The sequence below is a fragment of the Colias philodice genome, chromosome 30, assembly GCF_061535455.1.
Source record: "Colias philodice isolate Cphi_HAF_F1 chromosome 30, ilColPhil1 Martin Lab GWU primary, whole genome shotgun sequence".
In the NCBI taxonomy this organism is placed as follows: Eukaryota; Metazoa; Arthropoda; class Insecta; order Lepidoptera; family Pieridae; genus Colias; species Colias philodice.
Window position 1 is genome coordinate 4,345,114 of NC_143115.1, and position 25,064 is coordinate 4,370,177.

General features: G+C 34.6%; 2 protein-coding genes across 3 annotated transcripts; one reads left to right on the forward strand and one right to left on the reverse strand.

Annotated features, from left to right (window-relative positions):
- On the forward strand, positions 1-25,055 carry LOC149475503 (uncharacterized). Of its 2 annotated transcripts, none has more exons than XM_089713349.1 (10): positions 1-126; positions 1,674-1,851; positions 2,286-2,425; positions 3,093-3,230; positions 17,473-18,231; positions 19,544-19,645; positions 20,155-20,267; positions 21,024-21,101; positions 21,619-21,729; positions 22,492-25,055. In XM_089713349.1, the coding sequence occupies exons 1-10, from the start codon at positions 63-65 to the stop codon at positions 23,566-23,568; spliced, it is 2,760 nt and encodes a 919-aa protein (XP_089569475.1). In that variant the 5' UTR covers positions 1-62; the 3' UTR covers positions 23,569-25,055. The 2 variants fall into 2 exon arrangements, with proteins under 2 accessions (XP_089569475.1, XP_089569477.1); XM_089713351.1 differs by having other exon boundaries at positions 17,473-17,601.
- Positions 14,135-15,116, reverse strand: LOC149475504 (uncharacterized). The gene has a single exon (XM_089713248.1). The coding sequence runs from the start codon at positions 14,891-14,893 to the stop codon at positions 14,135-14,137; it is 759 nt and encodes a 252-aa protein (XP_089569374.1). The 5' UTR covers positions 14,894-15,116.
- Positions 25,056-25,064: the final 9 nt, after the last annotated feature.

Below are 25,064 nucleotides of genomic sequence, written 5' to 3' on the forward strand. Positions count from 1 at the left end.
TCGAAACAAAAATGGCGTAATTTGTTGAATGTCAGATCAGTGAAAATGTAAAATAAATAAAAATGTTTAAACGTGTAAATCATGTGTTTTTGTGTATAGCCGTACTCTTATTAACTTTTAAAACATGTAAGTTATTCAATTTTTGTTTATAATTCTGTTACAATAGCAAATACTTCGTCATATTGTTTTAATGGCATTACGAGCTTTTTTCAGTGTTTTAGTATTTACAGGTCCTTGGAATGTTTGAAATTACCTTTATTTACCTTGTTCTTGGTTTAGAAACGTATTTAACGTTATGTACATGTTAAATATATAGTTATTTAGTCTTGTTTATCAAATATCTATCTAGCAACGAATAATGGTACTTTTCTATGGTGTTTATTTGATTTTATAACGGTATTTTTTATAGTATCCTTTCACTATCGTGCCAAATATGAATTATTGTACACATTTGAATATAAAATACCGCTAATAGATGTGAGCTTTCACCTGCCATGGCAGGTTATGTTATGAATATCATTTTTATTTGATTACAGCTTATATAAACATGTATATGACCAAAAATTATCCTAGTTGTGATAAATAAGCATATTAATTAAATATTGGATTTTCATGAGTATGTAAAAAAGAGAAAAATATTATAATTATCTACCTGGCTTGTTTTTAACATAGGGACTTTCACATTATAAAATTTTGCACATTCACAATGAAGTGTATAGATGCTGATATAAAAGCAGAATAACTATGTCTTTGCGACGTACACACACTGTTCTAGCTGCCGCTACAAACCGCGCACTTTACGGCTTGAAGCGGTCGCAACTGCTTAAGCAGAAGTGTATTGCGGTGAATGTATGTCTATAGTTCACCGCGTGGTCTGTGTACGACTGCCCTAAGTATAGAAAAATCAATAAAATATGTTTATTTGTATAACAAGCAAAAGTATAAACTGAAGTATAATTATGAATTAAATTCATTTGAATAAATTAACAAAGTAAATAATAAACGATAAAACAAACACTGAACTTATCCTTGTAAAACAATCATACTATAATTTAAATGTCATTAGCAAGGTTATACCAATTTGTAGGAAAAATAACTGTTTAGATATTTCAAGGGTGTTACGGAATCTGTATATATGTATATATAATAGGCAAAATTAAATTTCAATATTTCTTCATAGTCTTAAACAAAGTTGATGTTGCTGTCTGTCCATCTCTATGTATGTTTAAATCTATAAAGCTGCAATGGATTTTGAAGGCCTTTTTCATAGATAGAGTGTATAAGAGGATGTTTTTAGTATAAAATTTGTGTAGTTTAATACAAAGCAAAGCCGCGGGCGGAAAGCTAGTAATCTATAAATATAAAAATAAGCCATATAACTAATGTTCCTCAAAACTCAAGGACAACTGAATAGTTATCAATTGTTACTTTATTTTCTGTGATGTTACAAAGTCGTAGAGAATCAATCCTATTGTTAGTTGGATTGTGTTTTATCTTACAAATATTATTTACATGAAAGTTTGTGACGATTGATAGATGTATGTTCACATAATCACCACTGAAAGGGTTTTAATACTACTTGGCAGCATTGTAGCTTACCAGAATAACAGATAACCTATTGAACAACAACAGGGTTACATAGTATATTTATCATGTATATTAACAAATTTCAGGCTTCAGCGACACACCCCTCCCTTTCCTGGCGCTCTACAGTCCAGGGGACATAGAATACACGGACGTTGTAGTGCGCAGAGTTCACGACAACCTGACGCTTGTGTGCGAGGTGCGCGGTGAGGAGGGGGAGCGCGTGTTCGTGTGGAACTACGTCAATAACGGCACTGATGGCGGCCGGTGAGTATGATATATACCCTGGCATCTGCCATGCAGCTGGCGGCCAGTGGATATACTATATTGTCTAGTTCCTGGCAGCTACAGACCAGGGGATATACAATTTTAAGTTTTATGTCCAATAATATGTTTCATGTTTCATAACACTTTAACGATTCAAATAAGTTTAATGTTCTAAGTAGCTATAAAGAACCTTTCTTTTAAAGAAGTTTACCGTTTCAGTAGCTACATATAGTTTTATTATAAAAAATTGTTAAAAACATATTACTTGTAAATGTGTTGTTATGGATAAATTCGATGGTAGTATAGGATTTTTATATGTACTTTATATTTTAATATAAGTAATTGTATTGCACTATGAAACAACCACGTATATTATTGTATAAGATATTACATTATCTGTTAATCTTTTCATTATTTGATGTATTATTTTTCAGGCCCTTCACAGTGGACCCCACAGGTCCCGCGAACGTCAGCAAATTAGAGCGACATGACTTACAAGAATCAGACAGCGGACATTACATGTGCTCGTCGCCGCCGTTCAGCGTCACCAAGTATATACTGGTGCAGCCGAGAGGTGAGCGAATATCTTTTTGTGTTTAGCCATTTCGCCTATTGTACTTCTTCAACGATTAAACGTATTATGGAATAAAAGCTTATTTACATACATGTGCTCGTCGCCACAGTTTTGTAGCCTCGAAGTATTTTATTAATTGATTTTTATTTTAAAATATTGTTTACCTGTGATATATTAGAGAGGATTATTATTGCTTTCATTAGTGTGACTGACTATAATTCTTTTGAAATTTATAAACTAATAAAATGTAATGTATAATAACGGAAACAGTAGTGCCAATATTAAGGGAAATATGATTATGTAAGCGGTTTGTATTTCTAGATGTTAAATCTTGAAATAAACGTTACAGGTTGTTCTAGTAGTCGATTTTTGTTGTATTTCGAGTGTCTGACATGAAAAAAATGTATGCGTGTACTAGTGTACACACGAAAGAAGTGAAACTTCTTTATGACCTTATTTTTCAAAAAATAATTTACTATATATGAAACTTTACAGAAATACATCGAATCACGCGTGGTAGGGATAAGAAAAAGATGGCGCGTAACGAAAAAATGTTACACTAAATTTTTTTCCAACCCCGATAAAGAAGTTTCATTTCAAAATTCGCAAAAAAAGCATATTTTTTTAAAAAAATTTGTGATTTTTTTTACTTTTTTTTATTAAAAAGGTGGTCCGCAATGTGCGCGCGGTGCGTTCACGTGCGGCGCCCGGTGCGTGCTCGCCGCGTACGTGTGCGACGGGCGCGCGGACTGCGTGCGGGGGGAGGACGAGGCGACCGCGTTCTGCCCGCCCGCGCCTTGTCATAGTGAGTGTAGTGTTATATTTATTTATTTTAAGTGATTTATGTGTTGTCACAGAATACATAATAGTAGCTAAACACTACAGAACGGACACTCCGCCTCCCGCCAAAATTAAACACTTACCTCACCCCGCACGATCATGCTATAAATGGCCCGCATTCTGCAAGGACGATACGCAACGAAGATTGACAACATTAATCAAATTGACTTAGGGCCGATTTTTCAATGCTTGGATAAACTTATTCGTCGAATAATGTAAAAAACTACCATTTTAAAAACGTATTCTAATTGCCCGTATTTGACACTTTACGTGACATTTTAATATTATCGTGAAATACTTTATTGGACGGATAAGTTTTATCCAAGCATTGAAAAATCGGCCCTAAGTGATTTATGTATTATTGTGTGAATTATGACCCCACAGCCGGAAAAAATTAAACTTTACCGCCATGTCTGCTCGATGCAGACAGGAGTAATGGAATCATTATACAATGGAAAAAATTATAATGACGTAAAATTTGATGCTAATTGCTAACTAACCGCTGCCGTATTCTATTTCCGTGCGAACGGCGTAGTTTGTGTGAATGTCGTTAAATATTTTGCAAATTTCTTCATTTTATTTTGATATACGTTGTATTTCTTTTCAGCTTATGTATGTTTTGTTTGTTTTTTGTATGTAAGCGTTGTTGTATTGTTTGTTTTCAAAATATTTTGCCTGATCAATATATTATACAGGGTTAACATCAATAGTATGGTCATATGGCGCTGAATTCTTATTTTTTTCCTTTTCTTATTTTCTTTTCTGTTTTGGATATTATTAAAACGTCATAGATCTCCCATATCTTGAAATGAATAGTGTTGTGTTTGAGTAAAGTATAGGTAGTGTACGATTCACGAAAGATGGTCATCTTTCGTGGTCACGAATGGCGGCCGTCTGCGCACGTACACTTATGAAGAAAAGACTTTTTGGTTTTGTATAACCAGCGTTTACAACATTAAACAAATTATTTAACCAAAATTAAAATATTATTTTGTTTTAAGTCTTTTCTTCGTGAGTGTACGTGCGCAAACGGCCGCCAATTTGTGGTCATCTTTCGTGAATCGTACCGTACTATATCCCCGGATGTCTCGGGTTCGCGGGTAATGGAGAGCTCAGTCACGTACACAGAGTACTTTTATATATATAGGTATAGAGGCTTTACTCGGCGGGTTCAGGAGGAAAGTGATTGACAGCGCCATCTGTATCTACAAACTTGCAACTTTCCTGCGATGTATATAACTATAGATCTACTATCATTCCTGCTTTGAGCCTTGTTTGTACTAAGTTTTGTTAATTTATTTATTAATCCCGTAATTTACTCATAGTCAATGGAGAATACGTTTACTAAATTGACTGAGTAAATTACCTAACGGATTAATAAATAAATTAACAAAACTCAACTGTATTCAAATTAGGATGCAGAAAATAAAACCATATATTATGATAATCAAAATAGTTTATTTCTCACCACAAACAGTTACATGATTAAAACTAATTAAAAATTTTGGATACAATTTTGGTCATACATTAATCTTATGTTTTATCTTGCCAACTTAACTTAGAATGATAAGTTGACATGGGACGAATACTAGCGTCCTATGTCAACTCATCATAGAATATTAATTAAGACTCCGAAAAATTCTCCCACCTTTGAAATTTAGCATTTATGATGAAATTAGGTGCAGATTACAAGAAGTTAGTAGTAAAAAAAGATCACACTGAAACACGTTCTGTTTAAATTATGTACGAATGTATCATTTCGAAAGGAATCTCACAATTTTTCGATTTCAGAGAAACTTCCAAATTTCATTTATGCGTTATTACTTTTACTGAACAATAAGGTCTGCTAATTATTGTTATTAATTGTATTTTAATATCCTGATTACATAGCTTTGTTTATTATTAATGCATTCTTGATAATTCTCTTTTATATAAAATAAGACTGATAGTTCAGTAGAAGTTACAGCGTGAAAGTGAAATTAGAATTTCATTGTCTACAATTTAAAAGAGTTGGATTCATATAAATAACTATACTAAGTAGGTAGTACATTCGTATATAATTATACAGAAAGTATAATTATATACGAATCACTGTGAGGATTTTTCAACAATCAGTAACAAACAACTTAAAAAATAACTAACAACTAATAAAGAAATGGTAATAATATCCCCTAATTTTATCAATGCCAAATTACATAGGCGGGAGGGTTTTGGTAACTTAAGCCCCGTTGATTGGACTATTTAGGCTGGTTTTAGAGTCATGCTGATGGTCCACAGTGACAAGCCAGTACGCTCAGCGCTGGCGACCGATCGATGTCATTCTCAAATATTCAAAGCCATAGCTCTATACATGTATGTCGGAGAGGCCACCGGATGGCGAGTGGTTATCTCGACCATGGAGATGATCTAGTACAAATCCCCCTCATATCAACTGAATTAACTCCAAGTGGACTTTGTCGATGATACGGAAATTGAAGCAACTCATGGGATGCGAACAGATGGTAATGCGTTTGCTTGAAAGGTACCTTAATTATGTTTTTTATTACATATACTGGCCGTTTACACACTAGCGAAGGAAAACAAAGAGTTGTGTTCAAAATTGGTAAGTTCACTTGAGGTTGATACGAGGGAGATCCGTACCATTACAAAATCTACATTACTACTCGCCAACCTGTTCAAGTGTTCATGTGCCATAGCTTTAACTAAAGCGCTTCATAAGCTACCATACATATTGACTTGTCAACGCAGACCGTCAGCACACTGTAAAACCAGCCATAAAATTAGATTTTCTAATACATAACCAGAAAGGAGAATGCTCACGCATCATTGAAAAAAAAACCCAGCTTCGGCAGAAAGGAGTTGTATTTCAAATTAACAATAATGTAGTGTGATAAAATAATAACCGGTTACGATCGTGATCCTTACTGGCAAACATAAAAAAATGCAATTTTGTTGTCTATTTTAAAAGTAGTATGTTCCCCGATTTCTCAAAGACGCCTGGACTGATGAGGAAAATTCGTTTTGTCTGAAAGGGTATACTTTCCAGGTGGTCTCATTATTAAAAAATATCCTTTTTTTTTGGAGGCATTGGGTCATTTCTCAAATACGCCTGGACCGATGTTGAATTTCTTTTTTCTGACCTGTTTATTAAGAAAAGTATACCCCTTCAAAATAAAAAAAAGGAATTAGGAAAGTTCTTTGAATAATAGGGAAACATACTACTACTACGAAATACTTTTTTTATGGACAACTGGATAACAAAATTGGAAATTTTTATATGTTTGCCAGGAATCACGATCATACCCGGTTATTATTTTATTACACAATATTATTATTAATCTATAGTACAATTCGTTTCTGCCAAAGTTGATTTTTTTTTGAGCACCCTCCTTTGACATTATTCTAATAATTGCATTACATTGTTGGTACAATGCATTATTATAATAATGTCAAATTTTCCTCTTAAAACATCTTTTAAAATATTTTTGTGCTTTGCACTGCATTGCATCCTCATCGCTGTCTATATTTTTTTTGCCCGTTAAAATTTTATTTATATTTTTACAATATGTAAATAAAAAAAATCGACTAACTAAATTAATTAAAAAGTCTATTAATTTTTCTTTGTGTTCAGAGCATGTCATAAAATTAAAGTCTAAAAATAAAAGAATTATCGTTTTTATATTTTCCCTTAGAAATTTTTGTTTTAAATTAGTAGATATTATTGTATTTATTATATCTTGCATGTTGGATATTGATTCCAAAAATGCTGGGCTTGGGGTGGAAAGCCAACGACGATTGGCAAATTCTTTTCTTTGTATAAAATCATTTTCAATTTCACTATAGAGATTACCCTTACAAACCTCACAAGACCTAAATATTTTATTTTTCGTCTTTTTTAAAAAATATCCCGATACATACTGTAGAGGCCCCATTATTTGGGGCTGACTTTTTTCCTCTAAAGGTGTAAGGGTAATCTCGTTAACAATGTCTAAAGACATATCACCAGTAGTCGTAGGTTCCTTATTTTTAGTAACGATGAGGGCATGTAGTGCATTGCATTGATCTTCTTCACAATTTGCTCCAGGGGCATGGACACTGGATAGGTTATTGACTAATAACGTTGTTAATGCTGATTGAAATCTTTCAGGTGTTGGATTTGTGTTACGGCACCCATGGCTTCTTATAGCCCCAAAGAAATTTTCGATTGGGTCTTGGTTTAGGTGCCGCATCCATATAGATGTAACATTGTAGTCAATGGCTAACATTTTAACTAATGTTTCTATGCCTTCCAGTGTCCATACCCAATTATTAATGGTAGGTACATTAGCAATTTTGTTTTCATCTGTGATAAATTTCATGGATTTTAAAACTTTTTTTGCTTCTCTCCAAAATTCGTGATGTTTGGAATTGGGTGTTACAGGTCCTAGGAGTGGTTTTGCATACCTATTTTTGACAAAGCTGCCATTCACAGAGTCAAAAAGATTATCAAAAAAAAGTAGTACATCTGCAGTCTCCTTACATTCGTCTGGAAGGATTCCGTTATCTGTAAAACAATAACAATTCAATATTAGAATTTAGATCATTTATGCTTTAAAATGTCTGTGCACCTAATGTACATGTTATGTGTATGCTTTGGGATATGTGTTTGCATAGTGGTGTACCATTAAACCTACATTTTAATTTAAAGAGTAACTGAACCCAGGTAATTGCAATAACCAATATTTTGAAATATAATGGAAATATTTAAATTCCGGCAGATATTTAATCTAATATTGTTGCACTAAGTTTAGTTGGCCATTACAAAAAAAACATCTCTTGATCTTACCTGCAAGGTATCCCATAGTAGAAGAGACAGATCTACTGAACACTTGACTGGCGTATTTCACTTTCATCTTCGTCCTAGTCGGATCAACGTGGCTATCAGTTAACTTAGGCACTAATCGTATTCCTTTATATGCAGGATTTTCTTGATGTAGTTTTATAATGTGATCCCACTTAGCCGTCTTTTCTTTATCTGTTTTATACCTTAAATTTTTCTGTAATAGGTTGTTCCTTATTCCTTTTAATAAATGCGGGGGATCATACAGTGGAACAATTTTTTTATCATTAATTATAATTATTTTTGTTTCTTCTCTGACTTCTTTTCCACTTCTCAGCATATGTACCCTGCTTTCATGTAAAAGAAGATTTAAGGCATGTCTATTATTAGTGCCTTGGTCACACACTGTAGCCACTACGTTGAACCCAGTTTCTTGTAGATTTTGTATGATCGTTTTGATTTGTAAAGCCAGCTCTGGGCCTTTAGTGGCCGCCTGTGCAAATGTATAAGCAACAGGTTGCTTATACTTTCTTATCAGACCCCTGATCATAAAAACCTGTGCATGGTCTGCGAATTCTTGTTTTGTCTCGCGTCCATTGTTCACAAAACCTATCACCAAATCTTTTCTCTCATTATAAGTTAAATTAGGCTTCAGAGACATTTCATCGAACATTAGTATGCAGAGTCTGTCTGCTGGTTTCATTTTATTTGCTCTTTTTTTCAGCTGTTCAAATATATTATTATTGATACCAGGCTTTATATTGGCTTGGTTCAAAAATGTATTTAGTATTTGCTGTGAAGGCAAAACCAACATTCTTCGCAGAAATCGATAGCCTTTGGGGCTTTGCTTCAGCATTGCCAAAGCCAATATTTTTTCTTCAGTAGAAAATCTTCTGCCTTTTTCTTTCTTTTTAGACTCTCTAAACTGCAACATGGTTAAAAGTTTAGCAGCACTTGGCATATTGTTAATAGTAGCTATAAAGTTGCTATTCTTCATAAAATTTTTGGCTGCTTTTAATTGCAGGGATTGTTTCTGTGCTCTGTTCCGACACTTCGATAACTTAATCCTAATGTTTACCAATTTTTGGTATAAGGATCGCTCATTTTTGGTCATTTTCTTATGAGTCACTACTTTTTTAGCAGTGTTTGGACCTGCAAATAAAATTAAGCTTTTAAAAACATGCTACCTTAGCTATTATTATATTAAAGAAATTATTTAAACAGAAGTACTGTCCAGCAGATCAAATGTATAAACACTGCTGTGCCCCATGGCTTCAACCATTAAGAGTTGTAGAGTGAAAGATAAAGGCAGTGGAAATGAACATAGTACTCTATCTTTAGGTTTCTATTTCTTTTTTCTTTAAAATTTAAGTAAGGGCCACTCACCATATTTATCCTCCAATTTGTATTCTTGTATTTCAAGATTCTCAACAACTGTATCAGGTTCAACAGTAGCTGGAAAACGAAAGTTATAATTAAGTAAGTTTATAGTTTTAAAACTATATAATTATGTACTTTTATAATATTTTTGCATAATGTGTTTTTGCTGCTGAACTGTTATATGTATAGTAAAACCTAAAATTTGCAATTAGCTAAATAGTAAGAAAAATTTGGATTATATTTAGATACCAACCTGGTGCTGGTGCTTCATTTTCTTTTAATGGTTTTTGGGAATCTTGAAGTGATAGTGGTCCTGAAACAAACACAATAGGAAAATTGTTATAAATGAATTTTATGTTGCTGCTTGCTGTTGCATGAAATAAATTTGCATTAAATTAAATATATATCTGCTCTTAAAATAATTCTTAGAGCAGTTTGAAAATTAAAAATGCTTTCCTGTAAACATCAACTTTTCTGTCAGTTTGTGTGTAGGGACCGATATATATATAACAGGCATTTATCCTTTAAATGCCAATTTATAGAAAAACTTATTCAGATAGTTACTTTAAATCAAAATTGAAGTGTATGGCTAAGAAATACATATTTTTTTGCATGTATTGCTTTTGCTTGGCTAACTAGGTAGCCAGGAACTGATAGCATGGGCTTAAACCAAGTTATTACCAGCTGGGTTAAAAGTTGTAGAGGTTATAGTAAAACAAAACATGCAAAAATAATATATGCACTTACGAATACATAGTATTACTTTGGCTGAGCATTATTTCAGTCACTGTAGCAGTTCTGGTCAAATTACAAGTGTAAAATAGACATGCTAAGTAACATTATCTCCTTAAATCTTCTTGAAGTGTTGACACATCAGTTATAATAATAATAATAATAATAATTAACTCTTTATTGTACACCAAATAAAACAATACAAAAGAATAACAGCAAATAGGATTATCGTACAATAGGCGGTCTTATCACTAACAAGTGATTTCTACCAGACAACCTGTGATCAAGGAAATGCTGGAAGATTATAATTTTGGAGGTGTAAAACAATGCAAGAACGAAGAAGATGATAAAATAATAAATAATATAAAATATATAACATATCAATAATATTTAATAAACATACATACATATCATAAAAATACATACATATTTAATAAACATATATACATATATAATAAACATACATACATAAAAATATATTAAGTATGTGCATATAGGCGTTAAAAATATAAATACAAATGACTTTACAGCGAAAGATAATAATTTTTAACCAGTCTATCAAAGGAAGATATTGTTTGGGCGTGTTTTATTGGATTAGGTAAAGCATTCCAAAGATTTATAGCACGTACTGTGAAAGAAGAATGATAGAAATCTGAATGATGAGATGGAATCAAAAGAGAGAGATTATATGTAGATCTCAACACAAGGCTATTGGAACAAAGAAATTTAAATCTCTCCTTTAGATAGATTGGTGTTCTGACATCAAATAGAATGCAGTAAAGAAGATGAAGAATGCGAGCATTCCGACGAAGGCGTATAGGTAACCATTTCAGTTTGGTACGGAAGGAGGAAACATGATCATATTTACGCAAACCGAATATGAACCTTATGCAGAGGTTTTGAACACGTTCAAGAGCATCTAGTTGCTTTTCATTAAGGTCGGGATAGGCGCTGTCACAATAATCAAGGATAGGGTGAAGCAATGATTGTACTAGCTCAACTTTAGTGGGAATTGGTAGGACATTACGTAAACGTCTAAGTGAAGCCGAAGAGCTAAAAACTTTTTTTCGCAATTCCTGTAGCTGTTGAGACCAGGAAAGTGTTTGGTCCAGATATATGCCAAGGTTTTTAACAGTGGAACTGTATGGAATAACGATCCCATCAACAGTAATCTTAGGAATACCAACCCAGTCAATTTTGTTAATGAAGTGACGACTTCCTATTATAATGGTTTGAGTTTTAACTGGGTTGATATTCAAACCATGTGTTTTGCTCCATTCGATTATTGAAGATAGGTCTTTATTGGTTTCACGTATAGCATTAGGTAGGTTTTCAAAAGACGAGTGCATGTAGATTTGTAGATCGTCCGCGTATAAGTGATAGAGAGAGGAAATGTTGTTTGAAATAGAATTAATAAATAGGGAAAATAAAAGCGGAGACAGTACACCACCTTGAGGAACACCAGCAACGATATCACACCAGGAAGAATAAGAATCGTTGTTGTAGATACGTTGACGGCGTCCCCGTAGGTAACTATATATCCAATTACTTGCAGATTTTGATATGTTTAATGAGGATAATAAAGCTAACATTATGTCATGATCTATAGAATTAAATGCGTTGCTAAAGTCAATCAAAGTGAGCAGAGTAAGTTGCCTATTCTCCATTGCCATACGTATATCGTCAGTGATTTTAACTAAAGCAGTAGCCGTACTATGACCGGGACGGAAACCGGATTGGAAAGGATCAAACAGCTTGTTGGAATTTAAAAACATAGTTAACTGTTCATTAACAAGGCGTTCGAGGACTTTGGATAAGAAAGGAAGAATGGATATGGGACGGAAATCACCAAAAGTAGATGGATTATTTTTTTTGGGAAGGGGGATAATATGAGCGTCTTTCCAAGGAGTTGGAAATTGAGAGGATGTTATGGAGAAATTAAGGATATGAGTTAGAATGGGAATGATGGTATCAAGGATAGGAATGATCATATTACGGCCAATGTTGTCACTGCCAACGGCTTTAGAAGAAATGGATAATATAGCTTTCTTAACCCTACACACAGTGAATTGACTGAAACAAAAAGGAGTAAATTTTGGAATGGGAGCTTTAGAAATAGTATTAATAGTACATTTCTTAACGTGCGGATCAATTACAGAAGATGAGCAAAAAAAATTATTAAGGGAGTCAATATTGACATTGGTTGGAATTGAAGAGAGAGCAGATTTACCAATCCCAAGAGACTTTAGAAATTTCCAAACTTTACTTGGATCGCCACCCTCAATTGACTCGTGAATGTGTCGACGTTGCGCGTCTCTGCACATAGTGCTACAGCGATTACGAATCTTCTTATACCTTTCGCGTGTCGTCAGAGTATTATTGGCCTTTAATACGGCCTTTGCGCGATTCTTTTTATTAATTAAAGATTTTAACTCTGGCGTCAGCCAAGGTGCGGGTAGATGTTTTAGCTTAATAGGTCTAAGTGGCGCATGCTTGTCATACAGTTGCAGAAGGTAGGTGTTGAATAAATTAATTTTTGCATCCATATCGTCAGCCTTCATAATAAGCGACCAGTCCAGGCTCTTAGCATCATCAACAAGACGGTCCGTATCCATTCCACTAAAGCTGCGCTGAACAATTACTCTTGGTTTACGTTTAGGAGGGCGGATTTTGTACGAGACAAAGACAAGATCGTGATAAGAAAAACCTTCAGCTGCACATTGTCCAAATTTGGCAACATAATCAGGGGAGGATACAATAATTAAATCTAACAGGGAAGGGGAGCAGTTTGGAAAATGATGAGTAGCATTCAATGGAAGGATGTGCATGTTGCAAGAATCAACCACGGATAAAAGTTTCTTTGACCTGTAATCGTTTTTCAATAAGCAGGTATTTAGATCGCCCATAAGGATAACGTGATCAAAAGAAGGTATAAATTTGTCCAGCAACTCATCAAAATAAGAAAAATAGTCAGTTGAGAGATTAGGGCTATATAGTGCACCCAATAGTAAAGTAAAGTGTTACTTCGAGAAAAATATATTCAAGTGTATCAATAGGTGTGGGTTGTGGTGAAGCAGATAGAATTGAATAATTTATGCCAGATTTTAAATAAATTGCTACACCACCACCACCTCGGCTAACGCGGTCGTTTCTTACAAGCTCAAATCCTGGAAGGGAATAAGCAGAAGAAGGAAGACTGGGTTTCAGCCAGGTTTCGGAAATGGCAATAGCATGAATGCTACTACAATCAAAGGAGGTAAGGAGATCGGAATAATGCGCCGGAATGCTTTGCGCATTTATATGAACTACGTTAAAATTCTTTACTACATCTGAAAAATGTGACGTCAGAGTTTCATTTAACGGAGTAGGATTAGTACTATAGAAACTACTATTACTAGACTGATCATCAGAATCTGTAAAGAAAATGTCTTCATTGATTAGTGCACTACTGTTTAATGACATACTAAAATAAATATATAAAAATATTTAAAATAAAATAATAATAAAACTTAAATTGTATATTAATATTACCTATGTACTTAAAGTGTATGTAAACTACGTATTTAATTTTGATATATAATATTTTCAGCTATTTCCTGTACCAGCCAGTGCCATTTTTTACAAAATTAAATTATATTTTATTTTTACATTATATTACATCTATATTTTTGCATGGTAACACTGTAAGAAAACATTTAACCAATTGCTTAGTATCCAGGACGTCAAATATTTAAAAAGATTTATCTATTGATAAAATGTGAAATAAAATGTGGGTATTTGAAATATAAACAATCTTATCTCTGAATAACTAAACTAAGCTCAGATACGTTACAACGACGTTATAATCCAAAAGATACAATAAAATAAAGTAAAAAGTTAATTTAAGACTAGTTACTGCTTTAAAAGTAAATATTGAAATTTAAAATTAAAACTTAAAATCAACGACCTTTGGGAGCTCTTTTCGACCTTGCGTTGGGAGCGGTCTTCTTGTCCTTTTCAGCACCACATGAAGATCCAGCAGCATCTGAAGGATTCCCGGGGTTTGGAGAAGATTTTATGGCATCAAGCTCAGCCATACAAGTGATACGGTGTCTACAGTTTGAAGGGTCTAAGACGAATATATAACCATCACGACTCCAACATTTTGTTATTCCGAAACGCTTACGAGCACTCATAAAAGTATCGTGACGGCTCTTAGTGAGGAACTCCGATAGAGTGTATCCAGAACTCTTCAAACATGTTTTGGAAAACCATACGCTATTTCTTACTCGAATATCACCAAACTTCACCAAGACAGGCCGTGGGTTGTTAGATCTTGAACGGCCTAATCTGTGACAACGGGTAACGGCATCTTTATCAACATCAGCAATGTTCATATCATCGGAAATTATTTTCGTTACAACTGTAATAATATCCTCCTTATCATGTTCGGGTATACCGTGGATTAGCAACATTTTCCGTCGGCTTCGCATTTCCATCTGATCATGCATATTGGTAAGAAGGTTCACTTGATCTTGAAGAGACTGGAGCGCTGTACAGACGAACGAGCGAAAGGCTTCAAAATCAGTGGAAAGTCTCGACACAGGACTGGAAGTTGCAGGTGCTTGTGATGTTTTATGGAGTTCCTTTTGAAATTCCATCATACGCTTATTAAATTCAGTGTTCATGTCCAAAATTGATTGTTTAAGAGAATCCATGACGATAGTGAAGATGTATGTGAAAAGTGATATTAAACGAGGTAAGAAAAATTAATGTAAGAATAATAGATAATAATAGGAATTGTAAAACTGGGAGGTACAGTAATGATTTATAGCATATTCAGAGTCAAAAAGTAATTAAAATAATACTTTTCTTAAAATAAAATTAGCAGAGCGAAAAAATCGTTACTTGCTCACTTCACGCCTACCCCCGAAAAAAAAAGTTATAAAACATTGTGTAACATGACAATATTTTGTTACAATTTACATACTTTTGAAGATTTTCTCACAAAACAACTTGAAACTTTCAGACAACAAGTGTTATGAAACATTCTATAAGATTATAGAATGTTTCATTTTCATTACACAACTGCTGTGTTAGCACCTTTATGTGAAGTTTAGGTGTAGGTACTGACCTTTTGAAGTAGAAGGTAAATTTTCAACTTCCCTCAATGGTTTTCTATCAGTGCAGATAAATTTTGATAAAGGTCCTGCAAAAATAATATAGACAATTTTAATAAGTTCAAAATCTCGTTTTGTTTCTACCAAAGTGTAGAAACGAAAGAAACAACCTCTCTGTTGTAAAAAATAATGTTGAATAACACATTGAATTAATTCAAGAACAAACTGAATAATATCTCTAAATCCTAAGGGTAATAAATATTATCTTCCATTCCAAATTCTAATTCAAATTTCCTGAAATGAACAGGTTAATTCTGATGAAACTTTCTAAATTATAGTAATGTTTTACTAGATACAATACATGCAACATTTATTTTCAATTTAATGTTATATTATGACAATAACATAAGGTGCCATAATTATTATGACACATTAAAAGCCTATAGCTACTAAAATATATACTTAGCTACTATAGATTTAATAGACAATTATATAGCTACATAGTTTACCAACCTGGCATATGTAATGTTGGAACAGCTATGTTAGAAATTTTGTTGTAACGGCAACAATATTTCTCTTCGAAATGAGCATGACAAACTCGACGAAGTTTATAAATATTTTCATTGCTCAGACTCAAAATTTCTCCTCCAATAGCATGAACCCATGTTCGGAAACGAGCAATGTCCTTATCAGGGTTTGGAAACCAATGAAGAACTCTGTAAGAGCCTGCAAAAAAGGAGTTTAAGCATTACATTTATAGAAAAAAAACTTGTGACAGACCTATGATATAGAATTACTTCAATTATTATTTTTAAGAGCATCTTCTCCATTATATTTATCTTTAAGACAGTTTAAATGCATAGAGACTATTTGTGTACTTTTCATTATATTATGTTGCAGGCATATTTCTATGTACATACCCCACTTTCTTAATAAACCCCCTTTCTTAATAAAAAATAATGACGTCCAGAGAAGTTTCAAGCTCATGTAATGCAAAAATAATAATACATGAGCTTGAAACAAATATTTATAAGAGCCCTTGGTCAGTGGGTTGTTATGCTCGTCAGGGCCACACCTCATGTTCACATTGTGGAATGCAATAAATGTATTGAGTATTGAAATAAGCCTGTCTGTACGCGCATTACTTTCAAAAGGCCATGTTTTACTTTCAAATTGCACCAGTGCAAAGACAGGGCGTATGAACTGGTTTGGTATCAGGTTTGAAACAGTCTGGTTACGTACCTTCGACTTCCACACACTGAGGAACACAACAACGTTTACTAGACATGGTAATGTCACTTAGAAGCACTATAGTCTCAGAGTCTCTATCTCGAAAAATACTAGAACAAACACTCGACGCTAATCGTGAGGAGCAAGGGCTCAACTCAACGAATTCACGGAGAAGCACTAGTTTGATGAAAACACTCGACGTAAACCCAAGGAGCAGTGGCTCAACTTGAAGAATTACGGAGATTCGGAGAAGCACTAGGTTATAAATTGATGAATTTATCAACAAAAACAACCGGCACTAACGACAGACAGACCGCCATTGATTGTTGACAGCTTGTTTCATTACTGCAAGTAAAAAGTACAAAATAACTACTACGACGCGAATTTTGTTAATTATTTAGATCAAGTTTTTACTGTTTTAAATTAAATTAAAATTATGGCAGTTTTTATAATTTATTTGTTTAAACTATATCTCAAAATATATACAATGATGATAACATAAAACTACTAAAATTTTTTTTTTTTTTGAATGGTAACATTTAGCATCCACCATACGGATTATAATGATTCAAGAATAAAATGGTCACTTCGTCACTACAGCTGTAATGAACTAAAACCGTACTTTCAACTTAGTCGGCTAACAGCAACAAGCGCCATCTGTATCTACAAACCGGAAATACATGGTTTTATAATACAACAAAATTAAAAAGGCATTCACTGTAGGACTTGTCACTAGATGACGGTGCTCTTTCAATTTGGTATCATTACTTTCGCCCAGTTGCACGGTAAAATGTTCTAAGATTGCACAGCCTGGTCACGTAGCAGCCTCGGGCGTGAGCGGACGTGTGGTTACCCTAGTTACTGGCGACGTAACGAGCCAATCCCATCCCCTGTGTATACGAGTGTGAACTCGTATCTACAAATAGCTTTTTCTCTCTGTCTAACAGGTAGTACCCGTTTAAACTGTACATCGGGGCGTTGTATCCCAGCAGCTGCATGCTGTGCCCCCGGGGCTGTGCTGTGCCGCCAGCCCGCCTGCTGCGCGGAGCACCCGCGGTACTACCGCCGGCGGCTCGGTGAGACCGCACATACACACATACACACTGTGCTGTGCCGCCAGCCCGCCTGCTGCGCGGAGCACCCGCGGTACTACCGCCGGCGGCTCGGTGAGACCGCACATACACACATACACACTGTGCTGTGCCGCCAGCCCGCCTGCTGCGCGGAGCACCCGCGGTACTACCGCCGGCGGCTCGGTGAGACCGCACATACACACATACACACTGTGCTGTGCCGCCAGCCCGCCTGCTGCGCGGAGCACCCGCGGTACTACCGCCGGCGGCTCGGTGAGACCGCACATACACACATACACACTGTGCTGTGCCGCCAGCCCGCCTGCTGCGCGGAGCACCCGCGGTACTACCGCCGGCGGCTCGGTGAGACCGCACATACACACATACACACTGTGCTGTGCCGCCAGCCCGCCTGCTGCGCGGAGCACCCGCGGTACTACCGCCGGCGGCTCGGTGAGACCGCACATACACACATACACACTGTGCTGTGCCGCCAGCCCGCCTGCTGCGCGGAGCACCCGCGGTACTACCGCCGGCGGCTCGGTGAGACCGCACATACACACATACACACTGTGCTGTGCCGCCAGCCCGCCTGCTGCGCGGAGCACCCGCGGTACTACCGCCGGCGGCTCGGTGAGACCGCACATACACACATACAGACAAAAATATAAAGTACACAGTACTCATAGACACACAGTATAATATATAGTATACACAGACACTATTGTAGAGCCATTTTAATAGGCAACATTTGACAGTTCAACAAAATTCAACAACGTAACCTAGTAACGACGACATACACTATTGTAGAGCCATTTTAATAGGCAACATTTGACAGTTCAACAAAATTCAACAACGTAACCTAGTAACGACGACATAGAATAACATGATATTTCGTTTTGTTAGAACTGCACATTTGTTTAACTTTTTTCAATTACGATTACATATTTATAATAATAATGACCGATACGAGTAATTTTAATATTTTATTTTACTGATAAACCATTCTAAACATAATAAACAATTTCTGATTTAAAGAACTGAATTCGCTACAATGATGTGTCAGTTAACCTTTTTTCTTTTTAAATACCAGAGACGTTACTCTAAAAATCGAAATCTGACATCTAGAATCGAATGCATTGATTACTTGGGAATAAAAATTATCATAAATTATTGGCATGTGTTTCAAGTTCGATTGACAAATGTTTTTCAAGTCTGTATCGATTAATTCACTTTAATCGATGTTTTTAAGCAGGTTACCTCTCTTCGAAGATAAAATTGATAGACGTCAAATGTTGCCTATTAAATTGGCTCTACTATACATAGATTTAACTCGCATAAACTAACTAACTCGCATGAACTATGTGCGTGGAGTCTATTCGAACAAGACAAATTCCGTTTTAAATCAATTTGAGCGATTACGATTTTTAATTCAAACTTTGTACACTTATTGAAGTGAAACTTCTTTATCGGGGTTGGAAAAAAATTTAGTGTTACATTTTTCGTTACGCGTGACATTTTTCCGTTACGCGCCATCTTTTTCTTATCACGCGGGATTCGACGTATTTCTGTAAAGTTGCATATAGTAAATTATTTTTTGAAAAATAAGGTCATAAAGAAGTTTTGCTTCCGTGTGTACACTAGTACACGCACACATTTTTTTATGGATCGGTGACTATACAATAATTTCATGAGTTTATCATTATTTTTATTTAAGCATTTTTTTTAACTTAATTCGCTTTTTTAACTTAATTATCTATATAAGTATTTATTTAAAATTATATATGTTATCAGCCATCTGGTTTCCATAACACTAGCGGAAGCTTAGCATGGGATCAGATCGTGCCGTGTGTGAAAATGGTCCCGAAATATTTATTTATTTATTTAATTAATTAATTACTTGACCCAAACAAAAAATTACCGTATTTATTCTAAATAATTTCAGACGAAGAAGATTTGGACGTTTTGGAGTATCCGCCGCTAACGGAGGACAGACACACGCCCGACGAGTTTGGCTTCATACAGTCCACCATTTACACGGTTACCGGTAGGTTACTTATCTTAATATATATAAATCTCGTGTCACAATGTTTGTCCTCAATGGACTCCTAAACCACTTAACCGATTATAATAAAATTCGCACACCATGTGCAGTTCGATCCAACTTGAGAGATAGGATAGTTTAAACATGTAGGTACCACGGGCGAAGCCGGGGCGGACCGCTAGTATATACTATACTATTATAAAGCTGAAAAGTTGGTTTGTTTGAACGCGCTAATATCAGGAACGGTGGTCCGATTTGTAAAATTCTTTCGATGTTAGATAGCCCATTTACCGAGGAAGGCTATAGGCTATATGTATATAGCATCCTAATAGTTATTATTTAGCTTATTGTATGAATCCTGTTTTAAAACCGTTAAAAATATAATTTACTTGCATATTTATTTTGCTAGTATTAAATCCAGTTTTAAAACGGTCCTACAATTTGTTATTTTTGTTATCTAGTAATAAATCCAGTTTTGAACCCGTTTTAAACTAATTTTTTTATATTTTCAGCTTGTGCATTAATATTTATGATAGCGGTCGTACTATTGGTGTCTGCATTGTGTAAAATGCATTTGAAAAGAGCGGCCTTGAGGGGATATAGGCACACGGCTCAACACTATTCGGTGAGTTTTGTGGGTATTGATAGTCGTTTGAAGTGAAACTTCTTTCATAAATCATAATATGTCATGGCAATACTATCATGTAACGACGATTTTGGTATCTTGCCAAAGAAGTTTCACTTTTGACACGTGTGCTCGGCACACAGGCTCTTTTTTTTTACAACAACCAATTATTCATTCAATTAGAATTCTTCAAATTTATTCAATAAGAAGCACTTTTGAATCGTCATAGTTTTATCATTTACCAAAGATACCAAAGATTAAGAAAAAAACTTCGTGGTTGCTCTTTAAATAGCCTTCTCTTTTTTACTATGTATTTTTTTTTAATAAAGTTATAAGAGAGTACAATAATATGGTATCTTTATTAATTGAGATACACATAATTTTGACTTATTCATTTTAAGTGTGTTTAATAAAAAAAGATGTATGGATTTCCGCTTAACTGCATTCCTTATTTATACACTACTAGCTTCTCGCCCGCGGCTTCGCCCGCGTTTTCAAAGGAATACCCGCATAGTTCCCGTTCCCGTGGGATTTCCGGGATAAAACCTATCCTATGTGTTAATCCAAGTTACCCTCTATATGTGTGCTAAATTTCATTATAATCGGTTCAGTAGTTTATGCGTGAAAACCATACATACATACAAACCTTTCCTCTTTATAATATTAGTATAGATAAATTTACTAATAAATTTTACTTTTCTATTAATAATTTATTTTTTTTCTTATGATATATTTTATGGTCAATAATTTTTATAGGCTCGCTACCCACCAAGGTATGAAGCGACTAGACTTTTAGATCTACCGAACTTGAGTCCAACAAGACAACCAGCACAGGTGAATATAATTATTATATTATATTGACATAAAAATAAATAATTACATAATAAAAAAAAATATAAAACCTATACCGTTCCTTAATAAATGGGCTGTTTTACTTTCACGAAAAACTTGAGTTTATTAAGTACTAGCTGTACTGTGCGGTTTTACCCGCATTGCTCGGCTCCTTTTGGTCTTAGCGTGTTGATATATAGCCTTTAGCCTTCCTCGATAAATGGGCTATCTAACACTGAAATAATTTTTCAAATCGACCCAGTAGTTCCTGAGATTAGCGCGTCAAACAAACAAACTCTTCAGCTTTATAATATTAGTATAGATTCTTATAGTAAAAACATGATTGTTCTTTAATGATTAATTAAACTTTTGTATGTACCATGTTTTATGCTATATTATATATATCATGGTGATGAAAAGATAAATAATAAAAGATATCTGCTTTTCCAGAGGAATTAAAAGTTTTCGTTCAATTTTGTAATAAGTTTAAATCATTCGTTAAATAAAAATATATTTTCAGTGTGAATCAGAGAGTGCCGTTTCGTCGCCAATGTGCGAAGCCCCAAATACAAGTAACTCGGGCTTCGCCCTTTCACGATTGTCGTCTATGTTCTGTACTAGATATGCGCAGGTGAGATATATAATTTATTTATTTTATTTATTTATTTACAATATCTTCAATTAAAATAATGAAGAATATAAATGTTAACCCATTGAGCCCCGAACGGTCAGTCTACGACACAATAGATTTTCTATTGTGTCTGTGAGTCCGGGGCCTGAGTGTGAGACAATGATAGTTGGATTTCAACGTTCTAAACATGTTTTTCACCGTTTCATATATAACAGTTTTATCATGATATTTATATTTATACCGGTGTTCTTAATCATAAAGAATAGGCTTATTTATGTAGATTACAATGGTTGATAAAAAATCCCTACTAATATTATAAATGCGAAAGTAACTCTGTCTGTCTGTCTGTCTGTTACGCTTTCCCGCTTTTACCTCTCAACCGATTTTGATGAAATTTTGTACAGACAATCTTTCGACCCTGAGAAAGAACAGGCTACCTTTTATCAAAACACCACGCGGGCGAAGCCGCGGGCGGAAGCTAGTGTTATATAGGTACAGCTATCTTTCTATGCATGGCTAGTAATCTTTTTATTTGTGATTGAACTTGCAAATTACTAGGAATAAATGTTGCCATTTTAATACTAAATATAATATTTTTCAGTGTCTGGGTGTTAATTATGTATATAAGTATTTATGTATTTAAAATTATATATGTATGTTTATCAGCCATCTGGTTTCCATAACACAAGCGAAAGCTTAGTATGGGATCAGATCGTGCCGTGTGTGAAAATTGTCCTGAAATATTAATTTATTTATTTACAGGTGCCAACGCAATGTGACGTCGAAATGACGGACGTCAGATCGTCATCACTAAACAATTCGCCAACACGAAACCCGCCATTAGACTATCGTTCACCGATAACCAACTCAGATTTATATTACACGAATCCAGATTTAACCAACCTAGGCAGAGATTTGAATTACATGGCAACACCTATTGAGTTCTTTAGACGACGAAACTTACGTAGGAATACATTAGATCGAGTTATAGATCATTTAACACACACGCCCAGACCCCTAACCTTACAATTAGGCAGGTTCCAATTTAGTATACCGCGATTTAATAGACAGCCTAGGCCAGACACTCCAGATATAGCGGAAATTGATATAGATAATCTAGATTTTGTGAGATTAAATGCCAACGATACATATACCTTAAATGGTAGGACGATTCGTCTTTTGGGGGCTGATTTTGAGAATTATCCAAGTATAAATGGGAATAGGCCTCCGCCCTATACTGAAGCTATGCGATATAAAATGTATGGGCCTCCGCCGGAATATTTGAGTCGTGAAGGCATAAATCGGGAAAATGAAGCCACTAATAATATAGAAATGCCGCCGTGTTACGACGATCTATCGAATACTAACGGAAATAACGGAAATTCCGCGGGTAACGGAAACGCCAGTAACGGAAATACAAGTGGTGCAAGTAATGAAGCAAATGCCAGTGTTAACGATAACGCGTGTTATAACGGAAACGCGAATAACGATAGCGGAAATATCGCTAGTTGCAGTAATAACGGAAATTCCGTGACTTTTAATAATGGAAATACAGCGAGTTACCATAGTAACGATAACAGCGCCAGTATGAATAATAACGGAAATTCCGGCAATAATAACGGAATTTCCGTCAGTTGCAATAATAACGGAAATTCCGCGAATAATAACGGAAATTCCGCAAGTTACAACGACAACGGAAACACAAGTGCCATAGACAACGGAAACCAGAGTTGCGCACAAAATGACATAGACAACGGAAACGCAACAATACCGGAAACGATTAGTTCCGTCATAGACAACTTGCCAGCCATAGATAGCGATGTTGTGGTCAACGAATAGAATAAGTTAATTAAGTTAGTTTTAAGTATTGGACACTATAAAGTAACTAAGTTTTTTCGTTACATTTGTAACAATTTTTGCCAGATATTTTTGTAGAGCACAAGTTTTTTGCGTTTTGAACGCATTTTGCAGTAAAAAAAAATGATTTACAATTATTTCCTTGCAAATTTATTTTGAAGGAATAGACATTTTCCTGTGAACAATTTTTTTGTCTGTTTTAAAGACGGTATAATAATGAATTGTCTAGCCCGTTTTGGGTAAAGTGTTGCCATTTTTTAAATCACTTCTTGCTTTAAATGTTAGAAATCACAATGTATAGAAATATAATAGATAGAGTGGGTATAGTTCGATTAGAAAGAGAGAGAAAGATTGAAGTATATCTGTCTCTTTTTCTCATTAATAAAAAAAATATAGCAGAATTGTCAGCTAGTTGAATCTATATAATTTTTGTAGCAAAATATAATATTTATCAAATTTTTTTACTATAAAAAATTCGATCATTTTGCGCAAGGCGCAGGTTCAAATATCGCATCATTATAGATTTTTTTCCATATAACGTCTAAAAGTAGCTAGTTACTTCATTAGAAAGAGACAGATACTGTACCGCGATCTTCTATCTCCTTCTAATCGTCGAATATTTTCGGTTACATTCAATATATCTTTTCTACTCTTTCTATAATATATCTATAAATACAAAATCATTGACATACTTTAAACAACTAGACTCACAATTGCATATTAAAAGGTCGTCAAAAATGTTGTATAAAACATTCATTGAAATTAACACCTTATTTCGTGGTAATAATGTTCAAAGTCTATTGTATATTTAGACAACTCTGCCTGATACACACAGGCAGAGTTTTACTTCGGACATTTTTTTTAAAGTGAAACTTCTTTATCGGGGCTGGAAAAAATTTAGTGTAACATTTTTTCGTTACGCGTGACATTTTCCGTTACGCGCCATCTTTTTCTTATCCCTACCAGGCGTGATTCGACGTATTTCTGTAAAGTTGCATATTATAGTAAATTATTTTTTGAAAAATAAGGTCATAAAGAAGTTTCACTTCTTACGTACACTAGTACACGTACACATTTATTTTTAATTGTGAGTCTTGTTTTTTCCACGTTAATGATAACACAGATTAAAAATGTGCCCCAATAAAGAAAATGGGGCATTTTTAGTGCCTTAGCATTTAGAGTAAATGTTATTTTTGCGTTATTAAAGGGCTTTCCACAGCAGCACAGTTAGTGAAATTAAAACACCAGTCTCACCATATTTTGATAGGATTTTACGATACGTGTAACACAAATAAAAGATAGTATGAAGACCTGAGTTAGCTCTAAGATCAGTGTATAATATTTGCAATAAAATGAACAAAATTAAGCATTTGCTAGTAATTTAAAAATCAAAATAAATATTAAAAATGTATTATTTTGGTTCTGGTTTCATAAGAAAGGGATTTGACAGTTTGATTTCTTTTTCAGATACTTTTGAT

Excerpts from the sequence above, each read along its gene's own strand:
- LOC149475503 (XM_089713349.1), top strand. The coding sequence starts at position 63 with ATGTTTAAACGTGTAAATCATGTGTTTTTGTGTATAGCCGTACTCTTA. Across the intron at positions 127-1,673 it reads CTTATTAACTTTTAAAACAT|GCTTCAGCGACACACCCCTC; the intron begins GTAAGTTATTCA and ends AACAAATTTCAG. Across the intron at positions 2,426-3,092 it reads TATACTGGTGCAGCCGAGAG|GTGGTCCGCAATGTGCGCGC; the intron begins GTGAGCGAATAT and ends TTTATTAAAAAG.
- LOC149475504 (XM_089713248.1), bottom strand. The coding sequence starts at position 14,893 with ATGGATTCTCTTAAACAATCAATTTTGGACATGAACACTGAATTTAAT.